Source organism: Rutidosis leptorrhynchoides, chromosome 7, assembly GCF_046630445.1.
Source record: "Rutidosis leptorrhynchoides isolate AG116_Rl617_1_P2 chromosome 7, CSIRO_AGI_Rlap_v1, whole genome shotgun sequence".
Classification (NCBI taxonomy): domain Eukaryota; kingdom Viridiplantae; phylum Streptophyta; class Magnoliopsida; order Asterales; family Asteraceae; genus Rutidosis; species Rutidosis leptorrhynchoides.
In genome coordinates, this window is record NC_092339.1 from 94023106 (window position 1) to 94043571 (window position 20466).

At 30.7% G+C, this 20466-nt stretch overlaps 1 protein-coding gene and 1 pseudogene across 1 annotated transcript; both read left to right on the plus strand.

Moving 5' to 3' along the window:
• Positions 1-10098: 10098 nt before the first annotated feature.
• Positions 10099-13472, plus strand: LOC139859449 (F-box/kelch-repeat protein At3g06240-like; annotated as a pseudogene).
• Positions 13473-13639: 167 nt separating this feature from the next.
• LOC139859450 (proline-rich receptor-like protein kinase PERK4) lies at positions 13640-16316 on the plus strand. Its single transcript, XM_071848240.1, has 8 exons — positions 13640-14030; positions 14128-14580; positions 14844-14930; positions 15195-15265; positions 15346-15422; positions 15512-15659; positions 15804-15965; positions 16046-16316. The coding sequence occupies exons 1-8, from the start codon at positions 13640-13642 to the stop codon at positions 16133-16135; spliced, it is 1479 nt and encodes a 492-aa protein (XP_071704341.1). The 3' UTR covers positions 16136-16316.
• Positions 16317-20466: the final 4150 nt, after the last annotated feature.

Here is a 20466-nt window from a genome sequence, read left to right on the forward strand (position 1 = left end):
GGTGGTTGGTATGGTTTAATATAAGGCTTAGCTTTAACTGTGTTATTTTCATTAACCTTTTCAACTACCGGTTCTGTTTCCTTATCTTGCTCAGGCTGTGGTGCCTGTGGAGTAGGAATAACGTCATAAGAAATTATAGGTATTTCAGGTGGTTTAAGTGTAATACCACTTCTCGTGGTAATGGCTTTAGCCGTTTCATTCCGGGGATTAGCATTTGTATCGTTAGGTAGACTTCCCGATTTTCTTTCACCTATCAATCTTGCTAGGTTGCTTACTTCTTGTTACAGATTTTGAATAGAAGCTTGTTGATTTCTAAATGCTTGAGCATTTTGTTCATTGGTTTGTTTCTGAGATGTGAAAAATTGAGTTTGAGATTCAACTAGCTTTGACATCATATTTTCTAAATTTGGCTTTTTATCATCTGTTTGTGGTGGTTTATTTTGAAAAATAGGTCTTTGCTGATTGTAAGTATTGTTAGATACTTGTTGATTGCTAGGACCTTGTTGGTTGTTGTATGGAAAATTTCGGTTATAATTCTGATTTTGATTGTAGATTGGTCTTGGCGGTTGATAATTATTTCCAGGCCTTTGGTTTATATATGAAACATTCTCTCTTTGTTCCATTGTTTGTTCAATACTGAGTCAATCTTTTATCAAATGTGGTCCTCCACACTGCTCACAACTAATTCGTATTGAGTGAATATCTTTAGTCATCTTTTCCATTCGTCTCTCGACAACATCTATCTTTGCAGAAATGGAATCAAAGTCCTGGCTAGAATCGGCTTTAGCCGCTTTAGATGATCTAACGATATCTTTTTCTTGATGCCACTCATGTGAGTGGGAAGCAGTGTTGTCAATAAATTTGTAAGCTTCCGTTACAGTTTTCTTCATAATAGAACCACCAGCTGCTATATCGATGTCTTTTCGTGTAGTGATGTCGCATCCTTGGTAGAATATTTGTACTATTTGATAAGTGTCTAAACCATGTTGCGGATATCCTCTTAACAACTTTCCAAATCTTGTCCATGCTTCATATAGAGTTTCATTTGGTTTTTGCGTGAACGTAACAATTTCTCCTTGAAGTCTCACGGCTTTAGATGCCGGAAAGAATTGTTTAAGAAAATTTTCAACTAAAACATCCCATGTATCAATCGCCCCTTCAGGTAACGATTATAACCAATCTTTGGCTTCTCCCTTTAAAGTCCAGGAAAATAACATGAGATAGATCTGTTCATCCTACACTTCTCGGATTTTAAATAGAGTACAGATCCTATTAGAGGTACGAAGATGTTCGTTTGGATCTTCCTTCGGCACACCACTAAATTGGCATTGATTAGTTACCATGTGTAGCAAGGTTGCAAAATTCGCTATTCGGGGATTAATCGGTCGGGACTTTGGAAGGATTAATCGGCAATTCGGGGATTAATCGGATTATACTGTATACATTTAAATATTAAATTTTAAAAATTATATGCGTAACTATAGAAAAAAACCATAAATACAAAGATAATTTTTAACATAATTTTCTAAAATTGTTCATTTTACTTCAAAACTATAAAATTCTAGTTAAAATTCATGTTAAAATGTTAACCAATTTTTACTTTGACTGAATTTGATTACCAAATTCGATTTTTATCCATCAATTGACGTTGACCGTTTAATTAAACGGATTTTTGGAAATCGGAACGGATTGCTCCTAAAAATGATTAATCGGAGATTAATCGGCGAGTAAACGGGTTTTTTACAACACTGATGTGTAGGATTTGTCCTTTGATTTCATAATCTGGCGCATTAATGTCTGGTTGAGTAATTGCGTGACCTTGGCCAGTGCGTTTAGCTCTCATTCGGTCTTCCATACTTAGAGGTTCCAGATTTTCCATGATTGAATTTGTTGAATTTGAATCACTAAATGATTCTGACTTAATGGTTTCTTCCTCGACAATCTCTGAATGAGTGATTTGTGGTTCAGGAGGAATGATTAGTGGTTCAGGATCTCTGAATTGTCCCTGAATATCCTCCGGATTCTCAATTGTGAGGTCGGGTTCAAAAAATGGATTATCGGAAATTTGAATTGAAGTACTTGGTCGACTTGGCGATGATTCTAAAGAAAAATCAACGGCGACAATATTGGCTAGATGTCTTGATCGAGTTACAGGTGGTGAACGTATGAAAGGTGGTGAACGTTTTGCTCGGTGCATTCACTGAATATCCTATTAGTTATAAAAGATAAAAATTATATAAGCTATCAAATTAATAGACTTTTCTGATTTTGCCCACGTTTCGAATAGCCAATAGATGCAGCAGGTAGCCAGGACCCTTTAAATCGGAAGCCCACAACTCGCCACTAACAAATCCAACTATTACTACGAACCAGAAAATTTTGGATGTCTATCAATTTAACCGCTTAAAATAATTTTTCGTCAAAATTTAAAGAAATTTTAGAGAAGAAATAGAAAATTCTATGTCCTAAAAACTAGAGCGTCGAGAAATAAGAAAGAAAAAGAGCGCGTTGAAAAACGTCAAAAAATAAAAGATTGAAAAATAAGTTTCGAAAAACAAATAGTCGAAAAATAAAAATAAGAAAATAAAGCGTCGAAACTTAAAAGTCTAAAAGTTGCGTCTAAAGGTATTAAAGCTTAAAGGAATTCTATATCAAAAACGGCAATAACTTAAAAAGGTTCTAAAATCTTAAAAAGGCGCCGCGAAATTCTAAAGCACCTAAATCTTAGTCTAAAGAAAAAGCACTTAAGGGATTTTACAGCAAAGCCTAAAAAAAATCTAGAAATAAAAATAACTACGACAAAAACTTGACTTAAAACTAAATACGAACGATAAATATACAAATTACGAAATTAACGATTAAAAAGATACAAAAAGTAAAAATAAAACTTAAGGTTATAAAAATACAATTTTTATAAAAATATTATTTTTATATTATTATTTTATAAAAGTATTAATCTATATAATTAATAATAATATTAAAACTTAAATACAAATAATATAAATCAAAACTAAAAACTAATTAAATTAAACCCTAATAATAATAATTATTATAAAATCTAACCCTAAAATCGTAATTAATGCTAGGGTTTCAGTTGTCAGGTACGCTCATGTGGTCGCATGAGATTAATACACTTCAGCCATGCGATCGCATGGCCCAGAATTTCCGGATCTGATTGTTGGGCTGCTACAGTACCATGCCCAATAGTCTTTTTATTATTTTGAGTTTCGAATTAGATCCGGCCCAGTTACAGTTTTTTATAATAATCTGATTTTTATTTTAATAAAATAATAGATAGATAATTTATATAAAATAAAAATATATTTTAAAAACTTAAAATAAAAATACTTTTTAATTTTATATATTTTAAACGAAATCTTAAATATATTTATATTTTTATATATTTTTTTTCTTTTTATCATTTTTAACACTTATTATAAATACAAAATATTTTTATGAAATAAGAAATAATATATTTTTGCAAAAATATAGTTTTACTAAAATATAGCGTAAAAATATAGTGTTTCGCTGAGTTCCCCGGCAGCGGCGCCAAAAATACTTGATGTGTGCAGCGGCGTATACGAAATAGTTATATATTTATTATGAAATACTATTAAATACGATACAATTTTACACAAGTTATTTATTTATTTATAGAGTGGATATACCTAAACCTTGCTACAACACTTATAGGCAGTGTACCTAATCGTACAGTAGTGTAGTTTTTAGTAAGTTCGGTTCGTCCATAGGGAACTAGCCAAGTTTAACGCTATATTTTTAAAACTATATTTGTATAAATATAAATATATATATATATATATATATATATATATATATATATATATATATATATATATATATATATATATAAGTAGTATTATTATTATAAAAGGGGGTTTTTACCGTTTAATGACCGATTTGTCGATTTTATGTCTTAAGTCGCAGTTAAAACCTAATGTAAAATATTAAAAATAAATATAAATTAATTTAAAGCGTAAAGTAAATGACGATAATTAAAGTGCGATAAATAAAATTGCGATAATTAAAAAGTATTATAAACAAAATGACAGTAAATAAAAGTGCGATGAGATATAAAATAAAGGAATTATGCTTATTTAAACTTCCGTAATCATGATGTTTGACGTGTTGATTTTAATTTATTACCATGGGTTAATTGTCCTTTGTCCTGGAATGTTCGATATGTCCATACGGTTTTGTCCATGATAGTCCATCAGTCATAAATATAAAGTGCGAGAGTCTTCGTCAAATTATCCTTATACCCGAAGTCAAATATTCCAACTAATTGGGGATTCGAATTGTAACAAGGTCTTAATACTTTGTTTAATGAATACACCAGGTTATCGACTGCGTGTAATCCAAGGTTTTACTACTTCGTTAACAATTACACCAATTACCCTTGTATGTAATTCACCCCTGTTTCAACGAGTCTGTTGATTATTAATCCATCCCCGTGTCCGGTCAAATGAATAATTATTGGTATTTATAGATATCCCGTCCACCGTACCCAGTTAAGCGTATGTGAATATATATAAATACGCCAAATTATAAGTCTATATATTAAATTAACGAGGTATCATTTAGTTAATATAAAGCCCATTAATAGCCCATAGTCTAATTTCCACAAGTGTCGTTCTTTTATCCAAACCCCAATTATGGTCCAAAACCCAATTATCCCGTCTTTAATACTTAGCCCAACATCACGATTATTTCGGCTTAAATAAGCATAATAATAACTTAGCTACGAGACATTAATTTAAAAAGGTTGAACATAACTTACAATGATTAATAATAGCGTAGCGTTACACGGACAGAATTTCGACTTACACACTTACAACATTCGCTAACATAACCTTATTATTATTAATTTTAAATTAAAATCAAAATTATATATATATATATATATATATATATATATATATATATATATATATATATATATATATATATATATATATATATATATATATATATATATATATATATATCGTGAGAGAGAGATTGATGAAAAGGTGTATGAAATTTGGCCAAACACGCGAAATTTATAGGATGTCAGTTGCTACAGGAGCTCATGCTAACGCATGAGTTTTCTTCATGCTGGCCATGCGATCGCATGGCCGTCAAATACTGGTCACAATTCATTTAAAACGCGGGCTGCTCGAATTTTAATATATATATAATATAATATATATAATTTTATATAATTAATTATATATTATATTATATTCTTGTACTCCGTTGACTTGTAATTTTAGCTCCGTTGCGTCGCGCGTTGATAGTTGGTTCATGTCCCGGTTCCGGATTTTCGAACGTCCTTGCGTACAATTTAATATCTTGTACTTTGCGTTTCGCGTCTTGTATTCTTGTAATTTTGAGACGTTTCTCATCAATAAATTGAACCTCTTGGATTGTACTTTGTACTTTTGAGCTTTTTGGACGTTTGCGTCTTCAATTCGTCGAATCTGTCTTTTGTCTTCACCTTTTATTATTTAAACGAATATCACTTGTAAATAGAACAATTGCAACCAAAAGCTCGTCTTTCTTGAGGGATAATGCTATGAAATATATGTTCGTTTTTAGCATTATCATCTATTAAAATGATGAAAATGATTATTTATGTTAAACTAATGAACTCACCAACCTTTTGGTTGACACTTGAAAGCATGTTTATTCTCAGGTATGAAAGAAATCTTCCGCTGTGCATTTGCTCATTTTAAAGATATTACTTGGAGTCATTCATGACATATTTCAAAAGACGTTGTATTCGAGTCATTGAGTTCATCAAGATTATTATTAAGTCAATTATAGTTGGATATATTATGAAATGGTATGCATGCCGTCAACTTTCGATGAAATGAAAGTTTGTCTTTTAAAAAACGAATGCAATGTTTGTAAAATGTATCATATAGAGGTCAAGTACCTCGCGATGTAACCAAATGTAATGTATTCGTCCAGATGGATTAGGACGGGTCTCTACAATTACAATTCAAACGGCCCACAATTACTGGGCTCGAACGTGTGTAGAGACCCGTCCTAATCCATTCAGACGAAGTCCATATCGATTATAAACGATTTACAACAGTTGATTTCATCGAGAGGTACTTGACCTCTATATGATACATTTTACAAACATTGCATTCGTTTTTTAAAAGACAAACTTTCATCACATCGAAAGTTGACGACATGCATACCATTTCATAATATATCTAACTATAATTGACTTAATAATAATCTTGATGAACTCGACGACTCGAATGCAACGTCTTTTGAAATATGTCATGAATGACTCCAAGTAATATCTTTAAAATGAGCAATTGCACAGTGAAAGATTTCTTTCGTACCCGAGAATAAACATGCTTTCAAGTGTCAACCAAAAGGTTGGTGAGTTCATTAGTTTAACATAAATAATCATTTCCATCATTTTAATTGACCACAAGATTTCATTTTCAGTTCTCATAAATATACGTCCCATACATAGAGACAAAAATAATCATTCATATGGATTGAACACCTGGTAACCGACCTTAACAATATGCATATAAGAATATCCCCATCATTCCGGGATCCTCCTTCGGACATGATATAAATTTCGAAGTACTAAAGCATCTGGTACTTTGGATGGGTCTTGTTGGGCCCGATAGATCTATCTTTAGGATTCATGTCAATTAGGGTGTCTGTTCCCTAATTCTTAAATTACCAGACTTAATAAAAATGGGTATATTCGACTTCGATAATTCAACCATAGAATGTAGTTTCGATTACTTGTGTCTATATCGTAAAACATTTATAAAAAACAGCGCATGTATTCTCAGTCCCAAAAATATATATAAAAAAGGGAGTAATGAAACTCACCGTAATGTATTTTGTAGTAAAAATATATATGACAATATTGAAAAATGCAGGGTTGACCTCGGATTCACGAACCTATATCATTTATATTTATATTAAAACATATAATTGTAATCGAGTAACTTTATATATTTTTAGTTATGTATTAAGTTCAATATTTATATATACTTTTATTAATACTTATAATATATTATTATGCTTATTTGATATATAATTTAGTTAACGTTATATTAATATCAATAATATCATATCATAATATTAAGCGATATTAGTATAATTATGTAACAAATATATTTGTATATAAATTTCTTTTGTTTGCAAAGTAATAGTTATTGTAATAATAATACTAGAATAAAGTTAATTATAATAATTATAATGCTAATATCAATAATGATAGTAATAATAATAAATTAAAAAAAATATATAATAATGATAAGACAAAAATGATAGTTTTCAATAAAATAATATTTTTTAATAATAACCGAAATTTTAATAATAATAGTTTTTAATATTTATAATAATAAGGATAATACTAAATTTTAAAAAAAATATAATGATACATTTAAAATAATGATACCTTTAATAATGATAATAACAATAATGTTAAAATAATAAAAGTAATAATAATAATAATAACAATAATACTAATAATACTTATAATACTTTTAGATATAATCCCAATGATAATAATTATATTCTTTATAATAACAATGATACTAAATGATCAATGATCTTGTATTAGTAGTAATAACAATAATTATAAGTATATTATATTACTAATAATAATAACAATGACAATAATAATAATAATCATATTTGTAATTTTAATTATGATAAATAATAAATGGTAACTAATAATAATAATAACTATACTACTTGTATTAATAACAATCACTAATAATAACAATAATTATAACGATAATAATAATGATAATAATAATAATGATAATAATAATAGAAATATTAGATAACTACCTCATAATAATGGAGTTTAAAAAGAAATGCCACCAGTGGGTCTCGAACCCGAGACCTTTCAACAGCACCAACAGACATAAACCACTCGACCATGTGTTTTCTTTCTGATATAATATGAAATAATAAATAGATAACCCGTAATAGTTTCTGCTTCTCCTTCTTCATCTTCAAATCGACCAGGAACAAAATTATACAAAAATTAGATTTCATTTTGGGTTTAAGAATTAGAAAGAAGCAGAGTAACCATTGTGTTGGCGATTCTTAATTAACAGACTTGAGTAAAAAAAAATTATAAACTGCTGTACAGTTTCGTTAGTACCCACGATGAACTCAAAACTCATTCTCGAATTCAAGAACGTTTTAGCTAACGATTTCAACATGAAACAAGTTTTAAATGACTCCTTAAAACTATCTGAATCATCAATTGTTACAAAAACTCAAGAACGAATTCTAATTTTGTGAAGAACACTTTGGTTGACTTTTCTCAAGAACGAATTCTAATTTTGTGAAGAACACTTTGGTTGACTTTTTAGATTTAACTTTTGACCTCAGAATTTGTAGTTGTTAAAAAGAATTGGAATGAGAAATTTTGCAGAAAGATTGAGTAGAAGCATCCTAACAAAATTGTATTAATAAATTTTTAAATAAATCAAGAAATCGAGATTTTGGAAAATGATACAAGAACCGGGTACAGGTTCGTTGTTCTTCATTTATTTCTATAAAAATTCGACAAATTGAACTCATTGAATTTTTTAATTGATAAAGGTAATGAAAGAGATGAATGTGTTAATCCATTTCACTGCACAATTCGATTGGCTTATGGAGTAAGGTTGTCGACAGCATCTTTGAATCAGACAAGGAAGATTGAAAAAAAAACATAAAAAAATTATAAAGGCTGTGATTGATATGTACTGGATTTGTAACGTATTGATAATCTGATTCAGACGTCTAACAGATTGGAGAAAATAACAAGGAATAGATACAGTTTGATGGAGATGGCCAGTTGAATTGTTGATTTGTATCTGATTCTAATTCCTAATTCACACGTATTATTTTATAAAATTATTATTAATGATTAGTAATTATAATTATATTAATAATAATCTAAATACAAATAATAATATTTATAGTAATAATAATAATAATAATAATAATAATAATAATAATAATAATAATAATAATAATAATAATAATAATTATGTTTCTTATTAATCTTCATGAAATTAGTAATTAATAATGATAATACAAATGATAATTAATTATATTAATACTAATCATAATAATACTAATAATATTAATAATAATAATGATATAATCATTTATATATCAATTATCATATTTGCAATTTAATATTATTGATCATGATATTTATATTAATATATATTTTAAGAATGAAAGTAATAATATTATAACGTATATATTTTAACTTGTATATATATATGTATATATATATATATATATATATATATATATATATATATATATATATATATATATATATATATATTATCTATGTAATATCTAATGATCATATAATACATTACATAATAACTTTTATTGAATAATTATTATTCATACAATTTTATTATAATATAAAAATCTTATATATTTATATATATATATATATATATATATATATATATATATATATATATATATATATATATATATATATATATATATATATATATATATATATATATATATATATATAGATTCATTTTAATTACATATAATAGTTAAACTTTTATCTATATTCAGGAATACATCATAAAAATTATTTTCAGAAATCATATACACCTATATATAGTTTTATTTTTAAATATCACTTTAATACTTGTATATTATTTTTTTTCATATTCAATTTTTTTTAAAGATTATATTTTATAATTTCACATTATTACTTATACTTACATTTATTTATCCATACATGTTCATTTATAACATTTGTTCGTGAATCGTCGGGATTAGCCAAAGGTCCATTGAATATATATACACAGTTTAGAAATTTTCGAGACTCAACATTACAGACTTTGCTTATCGTATCGAAATTATATGAAGATTAAGTTTAAATTTGGTCGGAAATTTTCGGGTCGTCACAACGTGAGCCCTTATAAGAATTGTAAACGAGTGGTCTGTGACAGTAACACACTAACACGTCTCTTTGTCATCCCTTCTACATTCTCTATATATACATACACTCCATTCAACTCATCCGAGTTATAAACTTGATAATAAACCCTAAATCATCGAACAATGTCAATATCAAAAGAGCTACCAGAAGATATAATCAGCGAGATCCTGTCCCGTGTTCCTACTAGATACATTCTCCGTTTCAAATCTGTTTCCAAATCATGGTACGCCCTTTTCCAAAGCCCTAATTTCATCTCCAAACATTTCCAAAATCAATCCACTACTTCAGATCCATCTGTTCTTTTTACACCATCCACTGACATGTCCTCCACAGATGATTGTAAAGTTGGTTTGATATTTTCTGATTCATCAGACAAATCAATCAAAATCCCAATAGAAATCGACATTCCTATTTCGAAACCATTACGTGTTTGCGGGAGCTGTAACGGGTTGATTTGTTTGAATGTTTATCCGAATAGTTCGATTATTTTGTTATGGAGTCTAGGGTTTTTAAAGACTTGCCTATTTCGCCTACTTATCGTCATCCTAACTCTGTTCCAATTAAGGTTGTGTTAGGGTTTGGGTTTGATGATGTTGTAAAGGATTAAAAGGTGTTGAGGATTGTGTATTGTGGTAGTGCTCTGATTCAAGTTGAGATATACTCGTTGAGTGCGTATTCTTGGACGGAGATTAAGACTGTTACATTTTTTATCTGTAGGGCGTCGGGATGTAGTGTGTTTTTGAATAGGAAGTTTCATTGGTGTGCTAGATGGATTGAGGGTTTGAGTGATAAGAATTTCATTATGTGTTTTGATTTTCGTGAGGAGACGTTTAGTTACATAATGCCACCCGAGTTTGAGTGTGATGATTGGTCGTTTGCAGCGATAAAGGAATCACTAGCGATGATCACTTCATCTAAGATTAGAACTAGGAACATGTTTGAGGTGTGGGTGATGAAAGAATATGGTGTGGTTTCATCGTGGACGAAATGTTGGTCATTTAAACTTTATGCTAAGGTTTGTAGGCCGTTGGGGTGTGGATTAAAAGGTGAGATTTTGGTGGTGAAAAATGAAAAACTGGCTGTGTATGATTCAGATTTACAAAAAGTTATCAATTTGGGAAATTTGATTGGTGATTATTTCTGTGAGGTGTTTAATCATGTTGGAATTTAATAACTATCAATGGTGGGAAGGTTGTCCAAAGGACTAATTTATCGTCTGTGGTTCCTGACCCTTTTTTTGTTAATAGATGGGGTTGACAATTGAGTAACCCTCTTGATGCTAATATTTAAATGTTGATGTTAAGTTATCTTATATTTATGTTGTTGAATTTAAGTAGTTTTTTGTTTATGACTCTTAAAAATATCGTGAGTTATTAGCTATCATGTTCTAAAGAAATGATATGCACTTCTTTGTATGTTGAAGTAGACCAATGGAAACATTTTTTAAGAAGTAATCTTCTCATAGTGTCTTTTGTTGAGTTGTTGTGACTTCTACAATATGCGAAACAAAAAATTTCTGGTTGTTACACGGTTACTTTGTACATATGTTGATAAAATCATAAAATTGATTACTAATTGGCTTTGAACTACTTTGCAAGCCTTACATTGTACACAATACAGGATGCAAAATAATTAACAAGGTTCATGTTTATTTATTTATATTGTTCATTTATGCATATGTTTGGTTTTTATGTACCAGAGGTGGCAAGATGGGTCGGGTCGGGTATGAGACGTGCTACTTAATGGGTTACAAGAGGATCAGGTCATAATGGGCAACTTTTGCTGTGCGGGCTGGGTTGCTTTAAAACAATTATTGTTCAAGTTAAATCATGTGTGATAAATTTGATTATGAAAAACTGACATTTAGGCATCATATATACTTTAACTAATCATGTTATCCAAAACGATTTTCTATTAGAGTACTCGAGCTTGGCATAAAGAGTACAACGTTAATGATTGAATGGTGATTATATAAATGCATGAAAGGTGTTTGTTGAAAAGTCTGAGTGAAGAAGAGATGCATTGTTTAATTCCTCTTACCCCTGTTTTCATATTCTATTTTATGATTATCAATTGATGGTAGCTTTAATAAGAAAGGTTTCGTGAGAGCAAGTGTATATACCCGTTAGGAAGTCGCACCCGTTATGATACTTTGTTCTTAGTAAACTTAATATGCATATATTTTAATATAATTCAGCCTTTACAAAAATGTGCTAGGCTGCTAGCATTATCAGTAGTTTTGAATTATTTATTTGATGATATCATGTGTTAGTGTGACCCTATACGTACTTGTTTTCCTGGTGTTGTTTAAAGAAATATGTTTTAGTATATAGTTAAATGAAAAGTTGCAATAACATAAGTCTAGGCTACCATGTTTATGTTAGTTCTGCTACTAATAGCCTAAAATGGTTTCGTGATGGCTGACTTTTTATGGTCTTCTGTGTCTATTGTAGGTGTTTGTTGTACCCGCGAAGAATCTTGAAAGAGATACTCTGTATATAGTTGTTACTTACAAAGACAAATTCTGGAAGCTAACAACAATAACACTAAATGAATTACTCAAGTGCTCTATCATCATAAAGTCTAAATGAGGTTTAACAAGATCACCAATCTGATTTGTGTTGTAAAACAATACGGAGTATTATTATAATATAAACTTTGTAACAATACTATTTGATAGTCTCGCGAATTCACCGGCTATAAAATACAAATTTGTTTGTATTAATGAATTGTATTAGCGTCTTCACTCTCTTTTATCATTCATATTTTGAGGCTAACAATTATGTCTTAAATATGTTGGTGTATTATTATATGGTGAAGGTTATATTTTGTCATTCTTATCTTGCTTTCATTTCCTCTCTAATATTTATAAACTTCCTTAATCTTGATTAGTTATTTGCATGTCAATGCTAATTATTTCAACATGTTGGTGTCATTCGATTTACATGTATCAATTAAAAAACTTTACTTTCTAAATACCGCGAATTTGTGAGTATTAAACTAGGTACGTTAAAAATTTGTTTTTTTTTTTTTTCTCTTTCTGTTTTCAAGAACCAACGACAGAGTATGCACATTGGTAGTTTCAACATGTGTTATTATTCTTTGTTTTGTACATGACATATTTATGAATAACCCGAAATGTAGGAAAAAGAGAAAGACTCGGGTTGTAAAACCAGAGAAGAAGTCTCCTTTTTTGTTGGACAGACTCGTTTTCTTTCTAAATTAAGAAAGTCACTCACAAATGCTACCTTTTGCATTTTCAACATTCAGGTATCACACTTGTCGCTCTCAAACTACTATCAATGCAACTTATTGTATCATAAGACATAAATTGTATATGTAGATTATTGATGATTCGTTGCTGGCGGATCTTCATGTTAAATAAACCAAATTGTAAGTATTTTGCCTTTTAATTATAGAAAGTTGCTTGATATAAATCTTGATGATGTTTTTTTTTATCAATCTTGATTTCATCTTGCAGGTTTTTGAAGTTTGATCATAATTTCCTTGATATAAATTGAGGCAGTTGAATATCAACAGAACGTAAATGTTTGTTAAAGGGATTCCAATTGTTATAAGTAAGAAGGCACACACGAGAGTTTGAATTTTAGGACGAATTACCTTTGATCGAAGTTTAGGTACCTCAAAAAGATCATCAAACGTATGGCTCCGGCACCTAAAACTGCTCCATCTCCAAAATCATCTCAATCACCGCCACCACCAAAATCGCCATCACCGCCACCACCAAAATCACCATCACCGCCACCACCAAAAAAATCTCCACCGCCACCTCCGCCAAAATCACCACCACCACCAACAAAAAGTTCATTTGATCCTCCTCCTGCACACAAAAGTCACGAAACGGATAATAAGTTGTCACAAACAGGAAATTCTAATTCTAATTCAAATAATAAGTCAATTATTACAAGTATTGCATTAGTTTTAGTCATTTTAGTGTTTATTTGTCTCATCACTACTTGTATTACGTGCATTAAGAGGAGGAAAAAGAAGAAGAGGCTGAAATCGGCTAGTTACTATAATAAACCACCACCAGGTATTTTTCAAAATTAGTGTTACATAATGATGTAAAATATGATCCCGAAAACTGATAATGATGTAATCTTATTTTAAAACTAAACATCTTTTAACAGGTGGAGAGTACTACAAACATGAGCACGTGATCCAATTCAGTATACCCGAAATGAAGGGTACGCCAATAGGTGTCGGTGGCAAATACGGGCCCCAACAACAACAGTCCAAACTTAGCGACACCTCCAAAAGGAATCTAGCATTCAGTATGACTCACTTTTCATACAACGAGTTATCAAGCGCGACTGACGGGTTTTCGCAGTCAAACATGTTGGGTCAAGGTGGGTTTGGGTACGTGTTCAAAGGGGTTTTGTCTAATGGGCATGAAGTTGCGGTTAAGAGATTGAAATCGGGTAGTAGTCAAGGCGAACGAGAGTTTCAAGCGGAAGTCGAGATTATTAGTCGAGTACATCATCGTCATTTGGTGTCGCTTGTTGGATATTGTATTGCTGATGCACAAAGAATGCTTGTTTATGAGTTTGTTCCTAATCGGACATTGGACTTTCATCTTCATGGTGAGATTTAAATGACCTTTGCGCGGTACATCATTTGTCATTCAAATGTCACTAACAAACGAATTGAATGCTGAATTATTCAACATTCAGTGCTTAACCATTCAACATTATTAAGCATTCAGTGTTGAACCCAGCATTCAGTACCGAACCATTCAATTAAAGGCAATCAAATGCACCCTAACTTTCCATATGTACTTTTTTTTTTTTTTTTTTTTTTTTGAAAGGCTCCATATGTACTTATTGTTACACACTTTGATCTGCAGGAGAGGGTTGTCCTGTCATGAAGTGGGAAACTAGGGTCCGCATTGCACTAGGATCGGCTAAAGGACTTGCATACCTACACGAAGATTGTACGGTTAATTATTCAAACTTTATTCATTTGTGGTCAAGTTTGATTTTATGAATGTATTAGTTTGGGTTACATGGCTTTAGAATTGCCCATTTTGATCTGTACTACACTAGGAGCTGCCAAAATTGGAAAAAGAATTTGGTCAAACAAAAACGGTCCGAAAGTTTGAATTGTAACCAATTTGTTATGAATAATGCGGACTATGTGTGTGGGTTGAGTTAAGTCTTAAAATTCAACACGCTAAACATGTTTTGGAAACTTTCAGGTGATCCTCGGATCATACATCGTGACATTAAGTCTTCCAACATTCTCCTAGACCACAACTTTGAAGCAAAGGTAACGTTTTTTTTATTTATCAAAATTCTAATATACTTCAAAGTGTTGTACTGATGTTAATTATACTGTAACAAACTTAGGTTGCTGATTTTGGATTGGCTAAATTAGCATCTTGCGAAGACACTCATATCTCAACACGTGTTATGGGAACTTTCGGGTAAGTACGTTATACTTCACAATAATCATATCAGCTTGTTTTGCCACATTACTGATTATCGCGCTATTGTTACTTGGATGTGATTAAAGGTACTTAGCTCCGGAGTACGCTTCAAGCGGAAAGCTAACAGAAAAATCTGACGTTTTCTCATTCGGGGTCATGTTATTAGAACTGTTAACCGGAAAGAAACCGAACGACCCCACCTATAACCGAATGGAAGATAGCTTGGTCGAATGGGTTTGTAACATGCAATTTTTATTCTTCAGATTCTAGTACATACAAAATGTTAAGTGTTTTTGTATACGGTTAGGCAAGTGGTATTATTAATCTTTGATGATATATCATGTACTAATTTAGAGCATTTGTATGTTAAAATTTCAGGCAGGGCCACTTTTGGCCAAAGCATTAGAAGATCAAGATTATAATGAGCTCGTTGATCCACGGTTAGAAGGTAACTACGAACGTAATAAGGCGGCTCGTATCGTTTCTTGTGTGGCAGCCAGCATCCGCCATTCTGCTAAACTTCGTCCCAAAATGAGCCAGGTAATTAATGTCATCATTTTCCACTATTTAAAAAAAAAAAAAAAAGATTATATTGGAATAATAATTATATTATTATACAGATTGTACGAGCACTGGAAGGCGAGGGATCATTAGACTCCCTGAATGATGCCTTGAATCCGCAACCAGTGGACCCCACGTTGAGTGAATGAGGCTTTTGATGGGCGATATTCATTTCTTGTAAGGTGCAAAGAAAGCTGTTTTTGTTGTTTTATGACTCAGAGTCACGTGCTAAATGACATTATGCATGGCAAGGTTTATGAGAGATTGTTGGGAAATTATTCGTGCGATATCAAGTAGATAGGAGAAATAAGAAGCATTGGCATCAACCATGTTTGTTACGTTGTACATACACTTTAACTAATTTATGTTGTCTGTTAAAAGATGAAAACAAAGTAATATACAATCCATCTATGTTGTGATTTGTCATATTTTGTAATATGTTTTGTGGAATGGAATTATTATAACTTATAAGATCTTAATGTTAGACGGGTTTGGTATTATGGCCCAAGTCCAATTTGTTACAGAATTAAACGGGCTAGCCTAATATAATCTGCCTAACACAATTGTGGACTTGGGTCCGTTAGGGTTTTTGTGTAACTTCTAGGGTTTATGTCTAGTATATATATACCGCTTCAATAATGAATAATAAGGTACGTGGTTCAATTATCTTACAGAAGTTCAGGTTAAATGTAAATTATTCTAAAAAAATATCATCATCCTCCGATCACCAACTAATTGTCTAATTGCATCAATATTCTTTTTAATATCCTACCATGTCTTACACTTTTATTTTTGTTTTATTATGTATACTTTGCTCTTTACCTCTTACGCAACAAAAGAGTTATGTGTTTTATTATGTATACTTTGCTCTTTACCTCTTACGCAACAAAAGAGTTATGCACCTACGCAACAAAAGAGTTATGCACCTACAGACATGCAACAAAAATAAAAAAAGGGTTATGCACCTCCCCACTTAAAGAAACGGCCAATCAAGAGTCGATCTTCATAATCTTTTCTTTTTCTATTATCCTATCAACAAATGTTCTCTAGTGTTTGTCTATGTTCGTCCGCCGAAAAAAATAATAACAAGAGTCGAACACCCCCTTCTCTTTCTCTGTTTCGAAACACACCAAAATAAAAATAGAAGTGTCTGAGTTTATTGTTACGTTGACTTCGAAGGGAAGGAAAAAAAAAAGCCAGGCGCATCTTTCTACGTTTTATTTTTTATTATCATATTCTTTCTAGTTCTTATATTCCTTGTTATTTTTATTATTCTTTTCTAATAATCCCCGTGGAGATGAGCCGTCTTGACTAGGTTCCAAATCCCGAAAAAAAAAGAATATTGTCAAAACTCTTGTTTGCAGCGTTGAAGATTACTGTTATCTATGTGAAAGCGGTACTTGATCCTTAGGCACAACAAGTCACGGCGTAAAAGAAAATAAAACGCTACGGAAAAAGAGAAGCCGTCTAGAAATCTGCAAGTCTATCAACGAATATAGGCTATTCGATGCAACAAATGAGAAAAACAATACGAGTAGAGTTTATTTTATTTCTTTAATTTAATATTTAGTGTTTTCTTTCGCTTTTGCGATTTTGCCGCTCGGACTGCGGGGGAGTGTTAGACGGGTTTGGTATTATGGTCCAAGTCTGATTGTGGGCTTGAGTCCGTTATGGTTTTTGTGTAACTTATAGGGTTTATGTGTAGTCTATATATACTGCTTCAATAATGAATAATAAGTTACGAGGTTCAGTTATCTTACACCTAAGTTCTGCATATATGCAGTATGAGTACTCGAAACTTGTTAGATAATAACCTTAATGTAAGTTTTGTTTTAAAAATTCAGGATGTAATTACCTGCAATTACATATTTTATCTCGCAATTGTCGAACTATATGTTCTATTAATTTCATTAAAGTGTTCAATAATTTATGCAGTGAGAAAGAGTGATTACTACACACACACACACACACACACAAAAAAGAGGCTATAATATCTCCCTACTTATTAAAAGAAAAACATAATTATGAAATAATGTTTCAATTTGAATCTTTAAATTGAATCTTAACCATTAGATCAAGATTAACAAACGATTATGACCTTTGATCTGTTTTACGAAATTGAATTACTAATAAATATTCAGTTTCAATTTAGAAATACTTTCATACCCTTTCCTTGAATTAAATTGAAACATTGAATTAAAATGTTACAGTATTAATTATCTTATTATACGCATAGAAAGATCTGAATGATTATATACCTTCCATAAAAAACGCCCTAATACTCTCAATTTTCGAAAAATTCCGAGAGGTTAAACCAAAAACGAATTATTCAAAATATATTTCAAGAAACAATTGATACTAATTGATATACAATTATTGATTGAACTTTAAGGAAAGGAATGGATCAATGCTGTCACATCTCAAATCACGACACTAATCTCTTGAAGAATTGGTTCAAGTAATTCAAACAGGTACCAAATTTAAATTTTTAGGTTAAATCAAGACGATTTAATCGATTTGGTATCAATATGGGAATTTGAATCATGTTATCAATTTTAACGATTTAGTTAATCAATAAAGGATATTAAATAGTACAACGTTTATGGTCCGATTGCGATTCAATTCATACATCAAATCATCGATGAATTATCCAACGGCTACTCTAAGTTATGCTAAAGCATGAAACTAATGAAACCATCCATGAAAGCATCAATGAAATCAATGAAACCATCCAAATGGAAGATGATCTTGTGATTTGAGGTACCTTCATATTTCTTTTGTTGCAACCTTATTCTCTGTACTCAGGTTAGGTATAAGTTAAATCATCAAGTATAGCATATTGTTTTACTTTCATGTAATCTAAAACGATAATTTATGTCACGTAGGTCAAGCTAATTGCCACACAATCCGGGTATGTTAATAGAGTTTCAGATTCGGTAAGCATATCCATTTACAAGTTTCATGTTTGTCATTTTTTCAAGTTATTCAGTTAAATTCATAATTTATGTTTTCTACAGGCCTTAATTATGCACATATATAGTTTTTTCTACATAAGATAACTATATTAGTAATTGATCTTTTCGACAGGCTTAGTAGTTTGTGTATATTCAGTGATTGATTGCATGATAACATGTGGAAGCAGAAAATCAGTGCAAGAAACATGTACGGTTACAAATCGAGATGTTAGTTATTAAGATCAACATGCATGTTAGTTACTAATTGTCAAAGTATAGTCATTGGTGTGTTAATTACTTGGAGATATATGCCCATATTTAAAATATGTAGTAAAATAAAGTTTGGTCATTGTACTATAGTGGGAAATTGTGTTTGTTAACCAGTAAATGTCAGAAAAAAAGATGAGTGGAATTAGATGTAATATAACGTAAGGAGTAACGTTTATGGCATATAATTCATAAGTTATTCTACTTAGTAATATATTGGAAAATCAAATTTTTGTCTACATTTTATTGTGACCTAATTGCTTTTTCCCTAATAGGTACAATGAGTAGAACGTCAAATACCTTCTTGGATCAGTTATCCCGGATATTGTTGTTGATGCACTCCATGCGGCATATCATCATGTTCAATATAATGATGTGTCACCTACAGGCTGCACTGAAGAGGTAACTTAAATACTTTCTTTATTTTCTAGATGGCTTTTTACTTCTCCATTATGAGTACAAATATAATACTTATTTTCAAAAATATCGTAAAACATGATGACAGAGTGGGTCGAGACTGTTGTTTTATACAAATATTTATTATTTAAATTGTTTGAGGCACAATTTATGGCATAATTTAAATTGTAATCAACATATCTGTTGCCTTACACAATTGTTCAACTACTATTATTATCTGTTTTCGGCTTTAAAAAGTTGGGGAGCATGACATGCATTAACTAATTATTGGGTCGTTTACATATTGAATTGCAACGTCGTTTTATAGCCTTGTCACAAAAAAATGGAAGACGAATATTGGGAAGTGGAAACCTGGACACAAAATAAACACAAAAAACTGAAGATGGTATAACCGTCATGGTCATGAAGACGATTAATGTATGTATTTCCTACTTTTTTCAATTAACTTTATTTAGATTCGATTCAGTAATACTTTGAATAAACTCGATGACTTGAATTTTAATGCAGTATAATTGAAGCTGACAACCCTTAAAGGGGAAAAGTTCCAATTTCACCGACCTTAAAAAACCCTTACCGAATAGTCATTTTCTCACTTCTGGTAATCCTCTTATTATTTTTCAATTTTAGCATCATCACTCCAACTGATGACGTTTATACGTTTAATGGTCTAAAATTACTTTTTCTTTTGAAAGGAAACAATCTAAAGTTGTTCCCGTCATATTCTAGCTTTAAGGTCACTGGTGATGGCCGGTTCTTATTATGGCAGTGTTTAGCATTCAGTAGCAGGTTTGAAATTGTTATCACACACATGTAAATTTATATACATATTCCAACATTTTTTT